At 43.6% G+C, this 21,058-nt stretch overlaps 1 protein-coding gene across 1 annotated transcript in view; it reads right to left on the bottom strand.

Moving 5' to 3' along the window:
* Window positions 1-1,612: 1,612 nt before the first annotated feature.
* ptch1 (patched 1) overlaps window positions 1,613-21,058 on the bottom strand; it is a 51,705-nt gene continuing 32,259 nt past the window's right edge. The window contains 10 exon segments of the mRNA XM_051950866.1: window positions 1,613-4,318; window positions 4,414-4,963; window positions 5,062-5,430; window positions 5,546-5,645; window positions 9,386-9,528; window positions 9,731-9,868; window positions 11,876-12,156; window positions 14,238-14,421; window positions 18,859-19,001; window positions 20,314-20,623. Of these exon segments, the coding sequence (XP_051806826.1) occupies window positions 4,415-4,963; window positions 5,062-5,430; window positions 5,546-5,645; window positions 9,386-9,528; window positions 9,731-9,868; window positions 11,876-12,156; window positions 14,238-14,421; window positions 18,859-19,001; window positions 20,314-20,623 (2,217 nt within the window). The 3' untranslated portion in view covers window positions 1,613-4,318; window position 4,414.

The raw sequence follows: 21,058 nt of genomic DNA, 5'->3' as shown, positions 1-21,058 counted from the left end.
GGAGATGGATGGAAAAGAAGGACTGGAACAGAGGAATCAATAAATCCTATTGTATAATTTCTTTCGCAAATGTAGGCTGGAGATAAGAAAGCGAGAAAAATAAGAAAGGCAATTCATTTTGAAAAGGGTAGGATGAAAAATAAGCTTTGTTATAGAGTATGTGGCTGCTTCATTGTCGCCCAGCCTGGGCAGAGAGCCATGGCTGAACAGTCCATTAGTCCAGAAGAGAAGGAACCTCTTAATTGCCTCCTCTCTGTTCCTCTTTCCTCCATCTTTCTCCCCCTACAGACCCCCCTTTCTGCTGGCTGAGAGGACAGGTACAGGAAACACTCATTCATTAACAACCTGGAGCTCGTTAGCCTCGGTGAAGCACTCTTCAGAATATGTGCAGTTCCTCTCAGGGCAACTGTGTGTGTTTGTGAGGAGGCGAGAGGTGAGGGGGGCTAAAGGGTAAGGCAGGGCCAGAGCAGGGGGGTGTGCTGGTTCGGTGACCCGGGGTCCTCCAGCAGATGATGGGAGTGCTGGTGAAAAAGATCTCAACAACATTAGAACTCAATGAAGCATGTCACCTACCAACAACCAGGAGGAGGGCGCAGACATTTCACCTTTGAGCAATTTTTTTACACCATTTTTCTTTGATGACCTGAATGAAAAAGGTTGCATTCTTATTATTCTAAGGATAAAAGTGCTATTTTAGCCTTAAACAGCATTAAAAGAATATTTATGCCCTTCAATCTGCATTAACGTGTTCTTTAAATGCCCCCTTGAAGTGCTTTGTAGTTCTGAACGCTACATTACCAGCTGCATAGGCAACATGTGCTATATCTTTACGTTCTCATCAAGCAACGGCATAAAAAAGTCAAGTCTAGTTAGAAAAGTTCAAAACATGATACACAACACCCTGCCACCCAGCTTTCCAAACACACCCTGTCATTTGTAAGATGTCAGCCTGCCCTCTTTGCACTGGTTGGACAGCAAGCAGCAGAGTTGTGTGCCTTTATTGGCTTTAAAAGATAATGACATGCCTACTGCCTGCCTCTGACCGCTGATCCAGGGTCAGCGAGTTCCTGAGCCCGAGCTTTAGGTCCAGGTTTGAGATCGTGGCTTGGGGAAAACTGCGCTCGTATTTGTGGCGAGGAACAACAGAAAGGACACTTGTGTTTGCGAGTTTCCTGCAGGAAGGTTGAAGCTCTCTCTCGCAACACTCGAGTATGAGAATAAATAGGCGCCACCCATGCAGTTGACAAGGCACTCTCACTCTTTCACCATCAGTGCAGCGAGCTCAAGGCCACATGCCCCTTTTCATTACTCTGAACAGGCCAGCTGTATTATAACTACAACCAATTTCCTTGCAGTCTATAAAGCTGTCAATCAAAATCATACGGAATAGAGACTGGAGGTGGGGGGTGCAGGGGCGGAGCTGGGTGGGCTGTTGGGGAGGGCTGCAGGGCTCCAGACCAGATGTCAGGAGTTTTTACACTGCAGGATGTGTCAAGAGGGAGTAAACGGGAGATGAGGAGGAGAGAGAGAGAGGGGGGAGAAAGGGTGGGAGGGGAGGTCATGTTTACCTGCAGGACAATCAACTCACAGCAAGACCACAGCAATCTCTCTCTTTTTTTTAAAGTTTCCATTTATTAAAGTTATGAACAAAGAGACAAATAAGTTATATTTTTATTTGTTAGAATTCTATCAGTGTTTGAACATTAATATTTAGAGAGCTAGTACAATTTTTCTACTTTCATGGCTAGCCTTTGACAAACCCATAGAAACAGCTGTCTCTCTCCTAGGATCGGAACATAATACTGAAGGGGAGGTGTCAATGTTGTCTCACAAGACAGTTAGCAATGAAAGTGTGCACCTTAAGGCTTTTTTTTCTGTTATGGTATATCATTACATATAAACTCTTTAAAAATATACTTCTGTCAAATACCTTGACAACTACTATGTACACTACAAAAATAAATTTTCATATAAATAAATTATATGGCATACATTTATCTTTGTAACTGAAAACAGCATACATCCACACCAACCGAGACCAAACTGGCAGTCTGGAAGAACCAATGATTTTTTTTCCTTTTAAAATCCTCTAAGAGCTATGATGAGACCTGTAGTGTAAAATGTTATATACTCTTTTTTTTCCTATTTAACATTAGTAAGCACTTTATACAGATCAAACTCCATTATGTAAAAACATTAAACTGTAATAGTGTTTTTTTTTCAATAGACATAAAAATCCCTGCATTTGTTATCCACTGGCATCACAACAATAAAGAAAAAAAACCCAACATATTTTATATTACAAAAATATAAATATCGCAATTGAACGAAAACAAACAAAAACAAAACATTTAAAAATGAATAAAATAGTTGCCAGCTATGATTCTCTCCGCTACTGCCAATGTGACATCGGGAGAAAACAAAATGAAAAAACAAACAGAACAACCTATTTCATGCAAGCAGCTGATGTAACTCGGTGAACAGGACGAGGAAAAATTACAAAGACTTCTGGGAAGAGCTACAAGTGTTCAACAGGAAGTGAGAGTGTAAAAGTGGAGTCGTGGAGGGGAGTGCGTGAGGGGGGCTAAAGGGGCCTGGGGAGATTACAGGGGTATGTGTGCTAGCATAGACACACATGTAGATATAAACTGGCCATTGCTGGTGGAGAGAGGGGCTGGCGGCGTAAACTCTGACCCCTGAGGCTCTGGGCTGTGCAATTTAGCAGTTGAGGGGAGACGTCCAATTAGTGTCATGGCATTATGTTGTGGATTTTTATGAGCTGAGGTCAGTGGGGACAGCTGTGGCCAAACTGGGGCCAGTTGTCTTAACTGTCACAAAAAGGAGAGCTTAGACAGAGTGAGAGGATGGACTCACACACACATAAATGATTAAACATACACACACATTGTGACACACATGGAGCGCATATTCAGGCTATATAGGGCTTAGCCCTTAGCAGGCTGAATGGGCTAGCTTATTGGATGGAGAAAAAGAGCTACTTTAGGTGACATATTCCTGTGAATGAAGCATAAATGCAGTCAAGTGCCATGTTGAATTGGGTCATACAGTATACAGTCTGAGTTTTAGCTTATCCACAAGACACAGCCACTTAGGGTGAGGAGTTAGTGCCCTGTGTTGACCCTGTTCCAGAATCAGTAATGTGAATGTCCCTGTAAAAAAAAAAGTGAGTCTCTGAGGTGGGTTTACTGCTCGTATGTCAGTACACAAGACAGAACCTGTTTGAGCCTGCTAGGGTTAAACAATACATAACCTCTTACAGTAAAATACACCAGAGATCAGTCTAAGAGACAGTGATACAAAGCTGAGAGCAGAAACAGGTTCCAATGCCGAGGCGAAAACTAAAAACAAAACAAACAAAAGAAAAAAAAAACAGATTTTAAAATTTCTTCATATCAGCTCATCTTAAATAGCACGCATGGCGTGTCAAGTCAAACAGTAATTGTTTCATAACTACCACAGGTTTGTGATAAAAAAATTAATAGTTTTCCAAGCGTACCTTTATACAATAATACTCACTCACACACACACTCACACACACCATAGCTTTGTTTGATAATTCCAACAATTTCTCTCATGTTTTAAATGAGTGTAAATGTTAGTGTATTCTGAGGATGTATCTGATGTATAGGCCAGAAAATAATGGAGCCGTTTCACATTTTACAGCCCTACACACACACACACACACACACACACACACACACACACACACACACACACACACACACACACACACACACACACACACACACACACACACAAAGACAGATCACTTCTTTTGTTTTAAGAGACATTTGCATAGAGTTATAAATGTATATTATTAAAAAATATTTTAAGCAGCAACAGTGAATGCTGACAGGAGTTTTTTTGCCTAGATGAAGCTTCCTAATGGCACAGATCCACAGATAAGTGAACAGTAATCAGAGATCTATCTCTCTCTCTCAAACACCCACACACACATGCACATCCACACACACATCCACACACACACACACACACACACCATACAAAATGGCAGCCCCAGTCTGTTAACATGAGGAGTTGTACAGCTCCTAAAATTATACCTACTTTTTGTTCATATTTACATATGTTTACATCTTTTAAATATAGAAATATCTAAGACAATAGTCCACTGGGTTACAGTAAGAATGAGCACCATTATGGCAACACTGGCAGGTTTCTGCTGCTTAGGGTTGGGGGCCAGGTTGGGCTATGCTGGGCTAGGCTGTGCCAGGCCGGGTCAGCTGCTTAGTAATACAGAGGAGTCCATCTTTGGCCGTAGTACTTCTGTTCTCCAGAACTGGAAACAAAAAGAAGATCATATTGTCAGCAATTTATTAAAAGTAACAGACATGTCTTAAAGAATGATGGTATCTGCTCAAGCTGAAATGGTACCTCAGCTAGCCCGTCTGCCATTGTTGCTCTCAGCTGCCTCAAACTCCAAATCTTGGAGCTCCATGGCCTCCACCTTGAATCCTCTGGCCCCCGTGTGGGTGTAGAGTGGCACATGTGGGTCCTGAAAGGCAGACTCTGGCTCCTCTTGCCCTGATGGGCAGTAACTGTCCGCTGCAGTGTACACTGGGTAAGAGGAAGCAGGGCTCTGGCCGGACAAGGGCGGGGGCGGGTGAACAGCGACAGTGACAGAGGCCGACGCTGTTACTGTGGTGATAGGTTGGCAGTATGGGGTGGGGTTGGGGTGGTGGTGTGGGAGGTGGTGATTAGACTGTGGGTTGTGGGAAGAGCGGCCTCTGTGGCCCGCTGAGTGTTCTCTATGGCCGTGTGAGCTATAATGGCCCCCAGCCTCAGTAGCAGTTTCAAAAGCGTCTGTGCGCGGTCGGGCTGGGGGTGGGGCCTGCCAGTGCAGCTGGCTCTTGGGGTCCCTGCTGTTGTTTCGCTGAGTCGCCCCTTGTTGGGGCCCAGAATCACAACCCTGAGAGGAGACAGACTGTATAGGGAAACAATGAGATTCGTATTTCCAGAAAGTCAAAAACACAAGAAGTAAGGCAGATAGAGGATCGTACATGCAGGGGGATATTTTCTTACCGAGGACACAGTATAGGCCGGAGGATCAGGCTGTCTGGCTGAGCGCCGATGCCCCGATCCTGCCCTTCTTTCCTCCTCTGTCCTGGGTGCTCTGCCCCTGCTGGTTTGGAGGTGATACTGCTGCTGCTGCTGCTGCTCCTCTGCTCGAGTTTGTCCTCTGTGTGAGTGCAGGTTGTAGTTCTGCAGCTCCTGGCTGATGCCGGACACTGTGGTGTTGGAGCTGTACTCTGAGTCTGACGAGTCTGAAGCTCCACCAGAGGTGTTGGTGGCAGCAGTGGTGTAGTGAGGACGGACTGAGAAATGGACCACGGGAGGAGGGGCCTCTGGAGAGGGGGTGGGTAATCGGCTACGACCATCAACTGGTGATACCTGAGTGGTGAGAAGAGAGAGGAAGTTGACGAAACTCTATGTCCAAACAGTATCACCAGCTGAATGGGTGTCCTAGATTCCTTGTTTCTTGCATTTTTATATTTTGACATCTTACCTCTGGATAGGGTCCAAAGTATGACAATAATACTGGAAGGAGGACCAATCCATTCAGCACTCCGAGTAATGTTAGGATGGCTAACACTGCAAAGAAATACCTGCAATACAACCCACATTCACAAAAAGAGTTCAATATGAAGCTTTAATACAAGGTCTAATCAAACGCTGCATGCAAAACAACATGTTCCTCTTGCCTTTTCTGTGACACATGAAAACATTTACGAAAAAAATAGAAGATGTAGTAAACACATATGGGGGAAAATCCATGACAGGATGGAAAAACAAAAAGAGTTGCTCAGACCAACACAGACAGACAGAGCAGGTGAAGAAACAAAGAAAATACCTGTGCAAACCACAGAGGTTCAGACGTGGGGAGACATGTGCGAGATCAACCATTCACACATGCCCGGAATAATACTTCCACAAAGACGCCAGCCACTCCCCAAACAAACACACACATACATATAAGCCCCCCACAGACAGGCAGGCATGCACTGTGGTTTTTTTTCCTGTGGAGCAAAACAGAAATGTACCTTGTGTGTTTCTAAGTCCTGCCAAAGAGGGTTAGTCTTAAAGAAGCCGCAGAGAGAAAAGAAAAAGGGAAAGCATAATTAGCCGGAGCTGGTTAATTCAAAGGCAGGGGAGGAAAGGGGGAAAAAAAGAAGGCAGGAGGGGGGGTTATTGGGGGTGAGGGTACTCTCTCTTGGGTGTGTGGTGTATAAGCAAACATGGAGAAAACAAAGCAGTGAGGAATGTGAGGGGAGGGGGGCAGATGAGGGGAACATTCGGGCATGGGGGGGCACAAGAGGACAGGGGCCTCTCTCTCCTCTCTGGCTCAAAAAGAGAGAGAGAGAGAGAGAGAGAGAGAGAGAGAGAGAGAGAGAGAGAGAGAGGGGCAAACAAATGAAGTGAAGGGTATAGAATTTAAACAATTTAGTCTAGGAAGAAGAGAAGGGGACCCTCCGAGTACCACCCCTCCTCTCTCCCTCTCTTTTATTTCTTTCTCTCTCTTCTCTGCCTCGCTTTTCTCTCCCTTCCTTCCAGCTAAGCTCCTGTGAAATTCCCGGCCACTCCACAATCCCCTCCGTCTAATTAAATCTCCAATGTATCAGGTAAGACCCCCCAATCTCCACTCTAAATCTCTCTCCCTCGCGCGCTCTCGCTCTCTCTCCAGTCCAGTTTTTCTCATTTGGGAAGTCTCTGCTCCTCATTGGTGGAAGTTCTTACGTTATCAGCGACACACTGATGAACCATGAACCCCATTGCGTTACTTCTGACTGTGCTGTTTGTGAGCATGTGTGAGTGGATGGGGATAAATAGGGACTAATTGAGGTGTAGATGCTTTGGTATGCTGAGCAGCTGGGCCTCAGACTAAGTTCACATTCAGAACTAATCCTTGTATGTATATGTGTGTGTTATATTGATATGTGTGTGTGTAGAATGGAGGGCATTGTAGGGAGGAACATCCATAAGTGAGGAAGAACGGTCCCTGTCCACACAGCAGGGCTGGCCTCACCTACACAACACTGGAAAATTGAGTGTCACTGTGAATCCAGATGGAAACAAAATGAATTCATGATACAGCTACAGTTGTGCTGCTGCAGCCTGAAAACACTAATAATATAATTGACGGGAATCTGTTAGAGATCTAATCTGTAGTACTTTATTTTACTTCACTCTTGATTTATATTTATATTAACCCTCTAAACCCCAAAACTAATTGGGGAGTATAAAAAAGCTAGAGCTAGAAACTACTGCAAAAGCAGAAGGTAATGTCATATTTCTAACTTTTCATACATCTTTGATCAATCTGTGATGAGGCGCTTTATTGGGAAATGTAACCAAATCTAAGGTAAGTTAGCCTGCCATTTTTTTAGATGATATGCCAGGTTGGTTGATGCTTGGTTTATTATGGTGGTACCAATCTGCAGTGTGGGTGTGCTTAGCACCATTCATGGAGTTGGTAGGAGGAAGTAACTAGTGGTAATCAACAGAAAATTATCATGTTTGGTGCGATTCATGGCTGATCTACAAAATACTGAAGAAATGTTAAACATTTTCAGAGCATGCTGAATATAAATCTTTGGTAGTAAATGGGCACTGACAGATTATATTTATACCTATGATTGGCTTTTCGTTTGCTCTCTGGTAAAGCTCTGTCTGCCTGCAGACACACACACACATCATACTTCACAGTATTTGAATCCCACCCATCCTTCATCTGCTTCTATTCGATTATAACTGTTTCTGTAAGTCGAACTGAAATAACTGTGTCATCACGACGGTTAGCATTTCCACACACACCAGAAGGGGTAAACGCCACATCACCTTTGGACACACATAGAGGCACACACATGTACACATGCACGCGTGCGGCCCACATACCAGGCTAAGTGCCCTGTCGGGCTGTTTAGAGTAAAAACATTCACAGGGCTGACGGGGAAAGTCAGGGAAACATTTCTTTCGGCGCAAGCAGAAAAATACGAGCAGGGCCTGTTGTTATTGCACCGTCTTGGGGCGCAGCTTTGTTTGCTCAGACAACAGCAGAACCTTTAAATGGAGGCCCGGGACTGAGCCAGAAACCAGAGCACACCACTGGAGGTGAGGAGAGAAGGTCTATAGGCCTCTACAGTTTGTGTGTGTATGTTTGTATGTATTTCCCTGAGTGTGTATCTGTGTGCGCACTCACAGGCAGGCACGCCATCATTGACCCCCATGATTACAGGGTCAGGGAGCAGGTTGGTGTGTTTGTGTATGTGTGTATGTGTCTATATGGGGGTGGGTGGGGGGGGACTATGTGTGATTGTGTCCATACATGAATGAAGGCCTGCGCACATGACATCGTTTGTGTGCTTGCAGATCACATGGAGTTCAGGGTGCCCAGTTCTTAAAGGAACAGGCCAAGCAAATTACACGGCTACCTCATCTAGCTGCAACCAAGAATGTGTGCGAATGCAGTCATGTATGACCATAAGATACTTAAAATACATCACTGAGCTCAGTGGAAACTTCTCATAAGGCTCCAGGCTTGAGACTGTACGGAATCGTTCACATTCGTCAGTTTTGTGGCAGCTGGTTGCTACCTTTTCTGTTTGATGGTTAGTAGAGAGCAGACACACAAAAGGAGCCACCAACACAGAGCCTCCACAGTGTGTCGGTTGTAATTTCCACTTCTCCTGTCTTTCCACAACTGCCCTCTTGCCGCCCACTCTGTTACTCCTTCCCATGCTTGTAAATGTCTAGCGAGGGCAGTTAAACTAGTTGAAGGAGATTACAAAAGCCAGAGGACTTTCCTGCTCTCTCCGTCCCCTTCTCCCCCTCACTCTCTTTCACTTTGCTTCCCTCTGCCTCTCTGTCTTCTCCCTCCTAGCCCTCTGCCTCCTCCTCCTGCTGCTGCTGCTTCTCCTGACCTTCAACTCTCCATCTTTCCCCTGGTTTCCCCTAAAATGTCAGGAATGAGAGACGTTAAGAGGGAGAAGAGGCGGATGAAAGAAAAAGACACAAGCGGGGTGGAGGACGGAGAAAGATAAAGGCCTTTTTTATGAAGTTTCTTGGAGATCATCCCCCAGAAATGGACGAAAAAAACAGGTATGTCAACGGTAGCTGGAAAAGGGATGAGGTCTACAAAGAGGGAGGACAAAATGGAGATGCGGGTGGAGGGGGGAAACAGAGGAAGAGAGCAGCCGTCATGCATGATTGGTGTCTCAGGTAGATTCTTGTGTGACATACAGGTTGAGGCATGGTCTCAACAGTCTATGGACGCCACATAGATGCCACATAATAACCCTTGTAAGTCCAAATCTCTGTGGTTTCTTATGAGGTTCTATTTTGTGCTCACCTGACGATAAAGTCGAACTCAGAGCCTGCAAGCATTAGGACACCTAATAAAGTGGAAAAGGCTCCATCGAGCACCGGAGCAAACATGTGCTCCAATGCCAGTACTGCCCGCTTGTGTCGATCCCCTATGGCTGTCAGGAATGCCTATGACACACACAAACACACACTTTAAGTCTCACTGTCAAGGGAATCACCAATTCCAGAACTTTAACCACAGAGATTCAACAAAAAAACTTTCGCTATTTCATTAACATTGCCAACAATACCTGTTATAGCATTTAGTATCAGAAATTTGAAACAGAAACACACACTGATCCTAGTTATTTATGTATTTTTGTATGCCTACCAGAGCCACATGGACGGTGAACTCCACTCCGATGCCCACAGAGGCGATGAGAATGACAACAGGGACGGCACTCAGCTTGATTCCCATCAGCCCCATGAAGCCAAACAGCTCCACGGTCATGAGAGAAAGCACCAACACCTGTGGACAAACAAGGACTTACTGTTAGAAAGGAAAAGCAGCTGCCTAATCTATTGAAAAGTGGTTTTAAACCTTACATCACACCTGTTCGGAAGGAAACAGGTTCAGGATGATTGCCGAAAATAGCAACAATAAGCTAATTTGTGTCAAATATTTTTTGACTAATTTATGTTCCACAACATCCCCGCTTTGGTATAAATTGTTAAGTGCTTGCTATCAGTTTCTAACATCAATTCGTGTTTTCTCCTCTGTGTGGATACTATTACCTTTAATCAAACTGGTAAGAAAATATGAATCAAGCTACTATCATAATGTGCATTTGGTAAAAGAAATTGAAACCACCAGTAAGCATAGTGGGTCAAAAATGTAAATATTCTACTTTATTGTTCTATAATTAACAGTTCCTCTTTGCGTGTGCTGTGTAAATTTACACCTTGATTTTGAACATGGGGACAGGAACACATGAGGATGACACAGTATGTGCGATTGTCTCCGTCTTGTAGTTCTGTTAAGTAGCAGCCATACACGTGGGTGGAATATGTGTGAGCTGGTGTGTGTGTGTGCGTGTGTGCGTGTGTGTGTGTGTGTGTGTGTGTGTGTGTGTGTGTGTGTGTGTGTGTGTGTGTGTGTGTGTGTGTGTGTGTGTGTGTGTGTGTGTGTAGGCTCCTGAGCAGAGCAGGACAGGAACTCTTGAGAGTAAATGCCATTATCAGCTGACAGGTGTCAGGTTACATGGGGCCCAAATCCTTTGAAGAGGGCCGAGGTGGGCAGGAGAGGTAGCCGTGTGCACGTATGCGAGTGCACATACATGCGAAAAAAGCACAGAGGATGTGCATGTGTGTCCACAAGAGGTATTTGTGTGTGGTGTGTTTGTCTAAAATTTTGCACTTTTCGGGGGGAAAAAGTATTTATCTCTCTTTTTTAATTAGCACTCCTACAGATAGAAGAAAATGTAAATCAAGAATTGAAATAAGAACCAATTCGAGATCACAAGTGATCCCTCTAGATGCAACTGAAACTCATCCTGAGGCTAAGTGTTATGAGCAATCAATATCAAGTGGATTAGAAACAATCTGTATAAATCTAAACATGCGGCATGAGATTTAAACAAAGCCTCTGTCTACATAGTTAGGATGGATTTCAAGCGAATGGCTACAAGGGTTTGAATGGCTTGAGGGTTTGATGTTGCAGGGCCGGCTGTGGTCTGGTCCTTGACGCCTCTCCATAACTTGTCTTTTGATCTTGCTAGTAAAGCCTGAAGGATGAACATGAAGTCCCCTCCTCCTTTCTTTAAGGGCTCGGGTGGCCCGGCCACTGCCTGTTATAAAATACAACCCACCAGAGAGAAAAACCAGATTGCTCTGTATGTGTTTCTGTGTGAATTATGTACCTGCATGTTTACACATTCGGACTGTATGTGTGCACTGTGCAAGTATATACATGTCCGTGAGCCCTCAAAGTGTGTTTGTGCATTCGCCTGTGTATGTGCTGCTTTGTAGCCTCGGAAAGTCCTCGTGTGAGAGGAGCCGGAGAGGATATATGTGTATAAGATGAAAATAAAATCAAAGTTTTTATAGGTTTAGAGTGGGAGCCTGTTGCCGGAGCAACTTTGTGTCCTCTTCCCATTTATTTCAGCTTTGGTGTCTGGGAGTGTTGGACTAGACTAAACAGACTGGCCCTAGCAAAACAGCACAAGATAAACACTGGTGACTGGGGCTACAATAACACACAGCAGCCCCTTCTCCTTTCTGACTTGCTCCCTCTGACATGCATTCTGGACCACACACAAAAATCAGGAAACAACAGAAGGAAAGCAATAAAGGATTTTTTTAATAACTGAAAGTTTTCACTCTATGTTCAGGAATGAGCTTGTTTGTGGCATGAACACTAATGTATCAGACTAGCAAGATAATATACTTGTTTGTATCTTTCTAAACAATTGTCTCTCAGAACATCTGCCACAGTTTATGGATATATGTCTGTTTCTGTATCTTCTCCAGCACTTACTATAATGCCAGCAGTCCACGGGTTGAGCAGGAAAAGGGCGCAGACCAGAAAGGTGCAGGCAAGCACAACACTGATGGACAGCAGAAGCCAGTGGCGTAGACTAACATACTGTTCCCAGAACAGGAAAGGGTAGCCATTAGGGTAGGAGGGCAGGCCTTGTCGGCTGTAGTTGCTGCAGATGGCCCGCACGCTTTCGATGGCCTCCACAAACTGTGGCGTCTCGCGGAGCCCGTTGAGGTAGAAGGGGAACTGTGCGTATTCGATGGGCTCAGCAGTGGGAACTGGATGGACAGACAATGAGAGGCAGATGATTTACTTGCAAGTAACCAAGTAAAACTACAATCCCCACATCTTTTTTAAAGTTAGATCCCATGATGCCCAATTGATGAGAATTTTGCACTTTGTGACCTTGTAAGGCAAGGCAAGGCAAGGCAAGGCAAGGCAAGGCAAATTTATTTATATAGCACATTTCAACAACGAGGCGATTCAAAGTGCTTTACAAGGACATTAAGAACAGAGGATGATGATTATTAAAAGAAAGAAAAACTAAAGAAAACATTTATGAAATCATTAAAAAAAAAAAAAAAAGACCATACAGCCCCGCAAGGTGGTAAAATTGCCAGACTGCTGGATTTAATTGGATAAATCAACAATGGCAACAATGACATTTGCAGAAGATATTTGTTTATTCTCATTAAACAGTATTAGGATTTGATCACTGAACATATCCACAGAAATAATTTTAAACTCTTCAGCCAAGCCACCCAGGCACTATTAAGGCTTTCCCCTCTCTAATCCACACTTGTTCCAAGAGAAGTTACATCTGTGGGCAAGTGTGTGTGTGTGTGTGTGTGTGTGTGTGTGTGTGTGTGTGTGTGTGTGTGTGTGTGTGTGTGTGTGTGTGTGTGTGTGTGTGTGTGTGTGTGTGTGTGTGTGTGTATTTGGTGGGGGTTGGGGAGGAGTGTGAAACAGAGCTCCATTCACTCAAACCCTAGCCAGTCTGTGGCCCAGCCTGGCTAATGAGGGCCTATCAGTTCCAGACACAGCAGACTGTCAGGGCTAACGTTGATTCACTGTAATTACAATGTCAGAATCACTGCCATTACCACACCCTAAACTTAGCACCGCCACATAAAGCATAATACAGATGCATAAACACGTATACCTGCCTGTCACTCTGCTATGAAGTCATACTTGATGCCGACAGAACAGTGTATTCATTCAAAATTCTGCTTTCGGTGTAATTAACAACACATTGCTGCCCGTGGTAGCATCAAAAGATTACCCTGCAACTTTACATCTACCGAAAACCTAACTTTTCACTTTAAAAACATGTTTTTGGGCTGTCTGGTGCTGGTGAGTGTGTATTCTACAGTAACTGTAGGGTCAGACAGGAGCTCTTGTTAACATGGTACGGCCCATTATAATCTCAACTATAAATTTCCATTAGAACACCAGCTGGCTTTTGGCCAGCACAGATCTGCTCTGGGGGGGGGCTTCCACACAGCCAAGCACTTCATGCTGCTTATCCAATCACGTTACCCCCCTGTCAAGGGCTTCCTGCTTGTTATCCAATTGTGCTTCCCACCAAAACCCAGTCTCCCCTTGTTAGCCAATCATTTTCCTCCCCCGTGGAGCACTTCCTGACTTTTACCAAATCACAGGCTAGAATCAAATAACAACATGACTATACTTTTTATGTGACTTTCAGTCTGTGTGTGTGGTAGGGAAATGAGAACAGGGTGTGTGTTGTGTTTGGGGTCACTGAGTTTTAATAATGTATGCGTGCGTGCGTGCGCGTGTCTCTGTGTGTGTATGTGTGTGTGTGTGTGTGTGTGTAATACTGGGGCCCCATGGTAGTTGGGATTATAGCATTCACCACAGGCACTATTAGAAGAACAACAATGAGTTGTGTTTTGGTCTACAGCTTTGCAATTTGAGCTCACACATGCACATGCACACACGCTGCAGTGGTACAGTAAAGTCTACTGCCTCACTTCGAGCTAAAAGGCAAACAAGGAGCAATAACTCAAACCACAAGAGGTAAACACTGCTCACATGTAGAAGCTGTGTTGCAGAACCTAAAAAGGTCACAGCTGAGACCAATAAGCCCCCAAAAAGTTTAACTTAAAAATTCCGGGAGCAGTTAGTAAATGTAATTTGTTCAGCTGTACTGTGCAGTAGGTATGAACCTCAATATTTCTAATTACGGCAATGCTAGATTGCTGAATTTGTTGGAGTTAACAACATTATTATTGAAATTTCCTTCCGTACATGAAAGAAAGAATTCATTCCATTGCACTAAAAGGCATCCTGTTCTTAACTGTATGATAATTTGCCAACTTCTATCACACAGACTTACTGCTGAGGCGTGTCTCGGGCATGGAGTCAGTACGGTCGTGGAGCCACTCGGGAGGGTGTGGGCGAATGTTAGCTTGCGAGGCAGCGTATGCCACAGGATCGTTGCTGACCCAGGCGGTAAGGTAGATGTAAAAAGCTCCAGGGTTGATAATCCCATCAGCATCCACAAGCCTCTGACGAGTCAGCTGCAAAACCAATAAAGGAGATGGATTAATGATGGTAATAATTACAAATGTAGACAATATAGCTCTGTTACAATCAAATTTTCAGACACATTTTTACTTGTAGGCCCTTCACATTTATATTAGGCTATGCCAAACTTTGAAATTTGAAAATGGAATAATTTGCGAATGGAAAAAATAGAATTGAGGTTCGGAAAAAAAAAAACGTATGTGAAGCTTGCGGTCGTTGAGTATACACTGGATACGAAAAGGCATTGTGGAAATAAGACAAGTTCAACCATAACATTCTACAGGTGAGCTGACCACAGAAATGCTTATTTATACACATGCATGACTGCAAGAGAACGGAGCAGCTTTCAAAATATAAGTCAAATATTACCCTCTCTCTCTTTCCAACCAAAGAAAAATCAACAAGTCAAACACTGGTTGCCTTTCTGAAAATTCCCGTACTTCTGATCACAGCTTCCCAGAATTATCATGCCACATTAAAACATGGAAAATGTTGAATCAGCTTCTCTCTTTACATACAGTGGATATTGGCCGGCAAGCCTCAGACCCAATGCCCTGACCACTCTGAATAAATTTCAAAAAGGAAGCTTTGCAGCAGTCTCCTGTTAAGAAAGCAGCTTCTGCTGATGCCTATAGTACCTAATCGGTCCTCATTAGTTTTAATGTGTCAGAATATTAACATTTGTCATAAGAGAGAAGGTCTGAAGTAACATTTGGTTACAGTACAGCTGTAAATGGTTGTGTTTTGATTTGAGAAAAATTTATATTGAAGTCTTTGGATTGCAATCTTGGTATGTTAGAACGTCACTCCAGTACTTTGGCCCTGACTGAATGTGTCAACAACTACATTAAATCTGATACCTAAATTAATTCTTCAATCATTCAGAGAATGAATCGTTGGAACTTCTGGATCTACTGGATGGAAAGTAATGAAATGTGGAACAAATATTCATGTCCTCCTGAGGATGAACTGGAATAATTGTGACAATCTTTTCACTTTCCATTGCAATTATCAGGTTCAAATTTCAACACTTGGCTCAATAATTTACAGCCACATACCTTCAAAACAAACTACTTAGCAGCCAAACCTGCAATGCTGAACAGTACTTGTTAGCATGTTGAATAAAGTGGTGAACATACACAATATTTCTGCTTAACATCCGCATTTTAGCATGCTAGCAATAGCATTTAGCTTTAAAGCAATGCTGGGATGCTAGCAAGGCTACTCTTCTTTAGACTTATGACCACAAAATTTAATTCAAAATTGATAATGCCCAAAATATTTTGATTGAAAAAATGCTACAGACGCCACATTACTTGTGTAGCAGATACTTTGCACCATGTTAGTATCTGACTGTTAGCCTATAGCTAAATTCCTGACATTTACACACAAGTGGTTCTGTCTTTGTGCAGATTATTGTCAAGTTCCGTTTCAGTTGGTGTTACTTGCCTTTGACTGCTGTGGACACTAGGTCGACATGACTGACTGTCTCACTCAGGGCTGTTACTTTGGCCCTCCCATGTGGAAGCGGGGGAGTGTAGCCTAGCATTGCTACCTCCTGAGAGGTAAAACCATTACTGCACACTGCTCTGCCACTCTCCCTTCTAGGAACCATAAATCCCTCTTTCACGGAGGCAGGGAGAGTTTTTGGGGGTTGAAGCTGGACTCATGGGGTTAGCTAGATGAAGAAAAGAGTAAGGCTTTTTGTGGTGGGGGCGGGAGGTGGGGAGAAAAAAATTGCTTGAGTTAGCGTAACAATAAAAAAATTGGCTGGAGTCCCTGAGCGCGTCTGTGTGCAGTTAACCTGGTTGTTAACACTGAAGGAAATGCCACCCAGCAAATGGAGTAGAGCTATAAAAATAACACAACATCTGTACAAATGTTGCTCACACTTGGTTCTCCTGACCCCTATGGGTACCCAGAATGCCTGGCGCCACAGACTAACCCGGCCCAAAGAAGAAAAGAGCTCTTGATAGCGTTAGCACAGCCTTTCTTTGGACTTTCCACCTCCTCCGCTCAATATTCACCTCCTTCTGTATCCACTCACCAACCCTTTATCTTATAAACTTTCAAGCTGCACACACAAGGAACAAATGCTCACCCTGCGCAGAGATATGCTGGGACAGATTAAAGGCCCAGATCCATAGAGTGGCATATCAAAATAAAGCATCTATCTTTGCAATTTGCAAGGGTTAGTAAAGATCTGGTCCTCATTTTGAGGTACAAAGAAAAAACAGCTACTGCTCTTAGTGCATGCAAAAGCAGAACAGACATTCAAAACATACAAATGCACACAGAGAGCTCCCTCAAAGAAACCACGTGTTTCAGCTCCCCTCATTGAAAAAGGACACAGCAGTGGAGCACAGAAGGAGGGAAAGGGAGGGAGGAAGAGGCAGAGAGAAAGAGAGAGTGGTAGTGCAAGCAGGAGTTAGTGAAGGAGAGAGAGAGTCGGATTCCAGAGGATCTGGATTGAATTTAACAGCGGGATACACAACAACTGTATGTCTTCAAGCTGTCACGGGAAGCCCAGGCAGCTCTGCTGGCGGCCCCCACGCCTCACGGCAAGTACACTTCCCTCACAGGCAGAGGAAGTGATGTCACAGGGCCGCACACCAGGCCCTGCCTTCCGCTAGTGAACGTGATGGGAAGAGTAGTATGCAGCTGCAATGGAGTTTATTGGCTATGAGAAATAGCCAAAAACAAACATCTAAGAGTAAAAGAGGGGGAAAAGTCTTCGTACACATTTTTAACTTATATTCACACACAAAGCAGAGCTACATGTCAGAGTTAATCAACTTTGATGAAAGCGATCTCAGTGTCGAAAAGACATGGTTTGTTTTGTTTGAGGTTTGCAGAAATCCTGGCCAAGAATGTTGTTTTTATATTTCTCCAGTTTCTTATCTTCTGTTTTCGCTTTTTTCCTGCCAAAGAATGCAGCCATGCATCCACGTATGTTGCTTTTTAGGAGGTAGTACTAGACTATAAAAAGCATGCAATGCCCCGTTGAAGCAGAGCAAGTTTCCACAGCGCCACAAACTTAATCTTCCCCTTCATTTCCTCCTGTTTCTACCCCACTCTCTCTCATTACCAACTTGTTGCTGTCTTTCTGCTGCCATATAAAACACCAGATTTGATCTTCAACAAAGTTCCTCCTGGACCTCTTCCTGAGACCCAAGCTGCTCGTTCACTCAACTTGTGTCACTGTTCGCATCACTTGTCCAGGATGATATTGCAGACAGGGCTCCATTCAAAAGCTAAACTAGATATTGTCAGATGATTATATCCTTTGTTGTGTTCTAGATTTTATTTTTACTTTCTGACAGCGAAAGCAGCTTTGCCAGTGGCTTTTTAAGCAGATTTTTTTCACAGTTTTATGCATTTTTTTGTGGCTATGCCAGCTCTGGTGATGAAATTTGGGTGCATTTTAACCCCCAAAAAACAGGCGCTGTATCCAAACCAGTGGACATACAAAATGATGTGGGCTCTCTAATAAACTATGGTGCAAGCTTGAAAGCCACAGTGAGCAAATAGCACAAGCAGCACCATTCCAGGCAATTGGATGGAGTGGAGGTAAAATATGTCTTTTCTTTTTAACTTAAAGCTTTTTAAAACTGTGCTATTTTGTGAAAGCCGCATTACTTTCATTGGCCCTAACGTTTAAATGCATCACATAAGCATTTCTTTAACACAATAACAAACCTGAAACATTCAGTCTATTCTACCACACAGGAAGGCCAAATATTTCACTGCATCGCATGTCAAAGCATGCAGCAAATATGCCAATAGACCTTTATAAAGGCTCTAAATTAACCTCTTGGCGAGAAAGGTTTATTTTGACAATTCTGATTATTCTCTTTTACGGGGCTGCAGAATCCAGAATAACTGTTTACTGACCCACTGAGGTATACAGGAGTTTCTCCGCATCAGTTTCTTGAAAGCCATCCAAATTCTCATACTTCTAACTGTGGCTTGGAGTCACTGAAAAAGTGTCAAACTGAAAGGCTCGATGCTAAAAGGTAACAACTGACTGCCAAGGCCCTGAAATAACGCATATTTCACAAACACACACAAATTGACAAATGGTTTAAATGAAGAGTTAATAGGTTTTTCAGAGGCAGTGCTGCTGCAGCTCCAGTGAGAGCTTTAAATTCCTGAGCTCGGTAAAGTCATCACAGAGACAAGATGAACACAGACACAGAGAAAGAGAAAAATATGAATAGAGAGAGGCTGCTTTAGGTTGGGTGTGGTTCCTCTAGAGTCAATCACACATAACAAACACACACAAAGAAGGAGACAAATAAAACTATTTCTCGGGTCTATTGCCAGACTGCGATCCATGTAATACTGTCTGTGTACAATTCCTCATATCTTAACTCTGAATCCTTTTTCATCATGGGAATGAGTAACATTGGTGTAAATTCTTAACATACCTGGTTGAAGTTGATGGGCTTTTCCCTGCGTCCCGTCTGCACCAGAAGTTTGTACGCCAGAACGCCATCATCTGAGCCATTCCTGTAGCTGACGGTGGTGATGCGGCCAGCCTCCCAGTCCTTGTCAAAGGCCTGCTGGAGACCTGCAGGAAACCACAACAAGACAGATTGGTTGGATGCGGACGTTTGAAAAAGTTACATGCTCTGTTATCTTCATGCTTCCTCTGCGACACACTCACAAAGCACCATTCACAAGGAAAACACAACACATAATAACCCAGTACAGTAAAGGAGAACATAACATAACAGTGCAACCTAAGCCTGACCCTATAATAAGCTTGATTGATTTAATAGTTTGATTCTCAACCACCAAACAAGACTTCAAAAGCTGAAAATCTGCTGGTTTTAATTCAAAGCGATCATTAGGGACTATATCAGTAACATGTGCCTCCTTTTCTATACTACTCTCTAATCCATATGTGTATCATTCCCCTCCTCTCGGCTCTCCCCCAAGGCCCATGCTGTGGTCCGTCTGCGGGAGATGTTGTTTTGGGTCTCGTTCCTTGGCCTGTCTGGCTCCAATTTGTCCCACCATTGCAGAGAGCAATATCAGACACAGCTCTCTCTCTCTCACCCACATACTCTCTGTGTGGTTCCCAGCCAGCTCGCACACAGACTCGCACAATGTGTTTTATCGTTAAGAGCAAGTCAGCGAGTGCGTTTCCCCACTCAAAATGAAGCCATTCTTGGAACTGGCTGACATGTGAGAGATAATACTCTTGTTTGGTGGCATTCTGGAATCCAATATAAAGCCAAGCAATTCATCCAAAAGTGATTCCTGTCATCATACTAAATTTATTTATAAGGTTGCATACAACTAAAGGAGCTGTGTTGTCCTTGCTATATGCCAAATATTTAAGATTTTTTGAAAAAAATTACATAAACTAGCATGAGCAATACTACGGAGTTTAAGTAGAATAACTACGTTTGAGTGACAATTTGCACTGCCACCATCATTTACAACTTGTTGCCAGAGGTTCTAACATACTTTGCTTTGCCTAAGGCCAAGTTTAAAAAACACGGCCTCCCACTTCATCCTCCTTCAGCCCCACTTACGGAAGACACAAGTGATTTTAATCAGCTACTGTCAGTGTCCATTTTACAATCCCTCCTACTTCTGAACTCCTGCCTAACATCTTGTTTCCTGCAGATTCATGTCAAAACACAGAAGAAAATTATGATCTCAAAACTGTTTCATGAGAAAGTGAATTATTCCCATGCCTAAACTATCCTGAATAGTAATGTTAAATGAGGTATAAACAAAAAAAAACATCTGTGTTGTCAGTGTTTGGGTAAAATTTTAAGTGAACTAACACTGACTGTGACTCATAATGTGTAATCCAAACCAGTTCGAGTCTGGTTGAGGTGGCAATTTTACATCAAGTCTAATTTTACCTTGCAGCCAGTCCCTGAAGTAGTGAAGCCACATGCGTGGCAGCTGTCCATTGTCTTCCTTCAGCACATAGCGGACAGTGTGGAACCTCTGGTGCAGCTGGTGCAGCAGTGGCTGGTTCTGGGCATAATCAGCCCGCTGTGTCACCACATGCATGTTGTAGAAGGAGAAGAACTTGAACTGGGCACCAATGAAGTCGTACTCGCTGGTCTCTCTGGGTACGATGTCCGTCAGCTCTAGGCCATCCCTCACCTGGGTGGTTCCATATAGACTGACTCCCAGCAGGCAGAGGAACAGCACAATCACAACCACCTGGAATCATAGGGATCAAGCTTCAATCAGTCGCTTCGCTGCACTTCAACTTGCACTGATAACTTCTTAAAGCATGTTGCATACTCTGAATGATTGAGGAGCAAAAATATGGATGATGGACATGTAAGCTAAGGTGAATTTTAGCAATATATTCCAAAACATCCATGATGATTTATGTACTTGAAATTAATTGCACCAACAACATTGTCACAAGTTCTCTGACACGCCAAGAAATGCATGCAGTCAGATCGAATTATCATCCAAACTGTCTGTAAACATCAGAGTTTATAGATCGACACTTTGGTTCTGCTCGACCTACTGCACGCACACACCAACCAATCAAACTGTCTGCTTGCTTACAACCCTTCAGACATTTTGTTTTTACATTGTAACAAAGTTGCCATGCCATGATGTCCAAAAATAATAAAATAAAAC

The sequence above is a fragment of the Acanthochromis polyacanthus genome, chromosome 7 (genome assembly GCF_021347895.1).
Source record: "Acanthochromis polyacanthus isolate Apoly-LR-REF ecotype Palm Island chromosome 7, KAUST_Apoly_ChrSc, whole genome shotgun sequence".
NCBI lineage: Eukaryota > Metazoa > Chordata > Actinopteri > Pomacentridae > Acanthochromis > Acanthochromis polyacanthus.
Note: the sequence above shows the minus strand (reverse complement) of the source record. Positions and strands in the feature narration are given on the sequence as shown.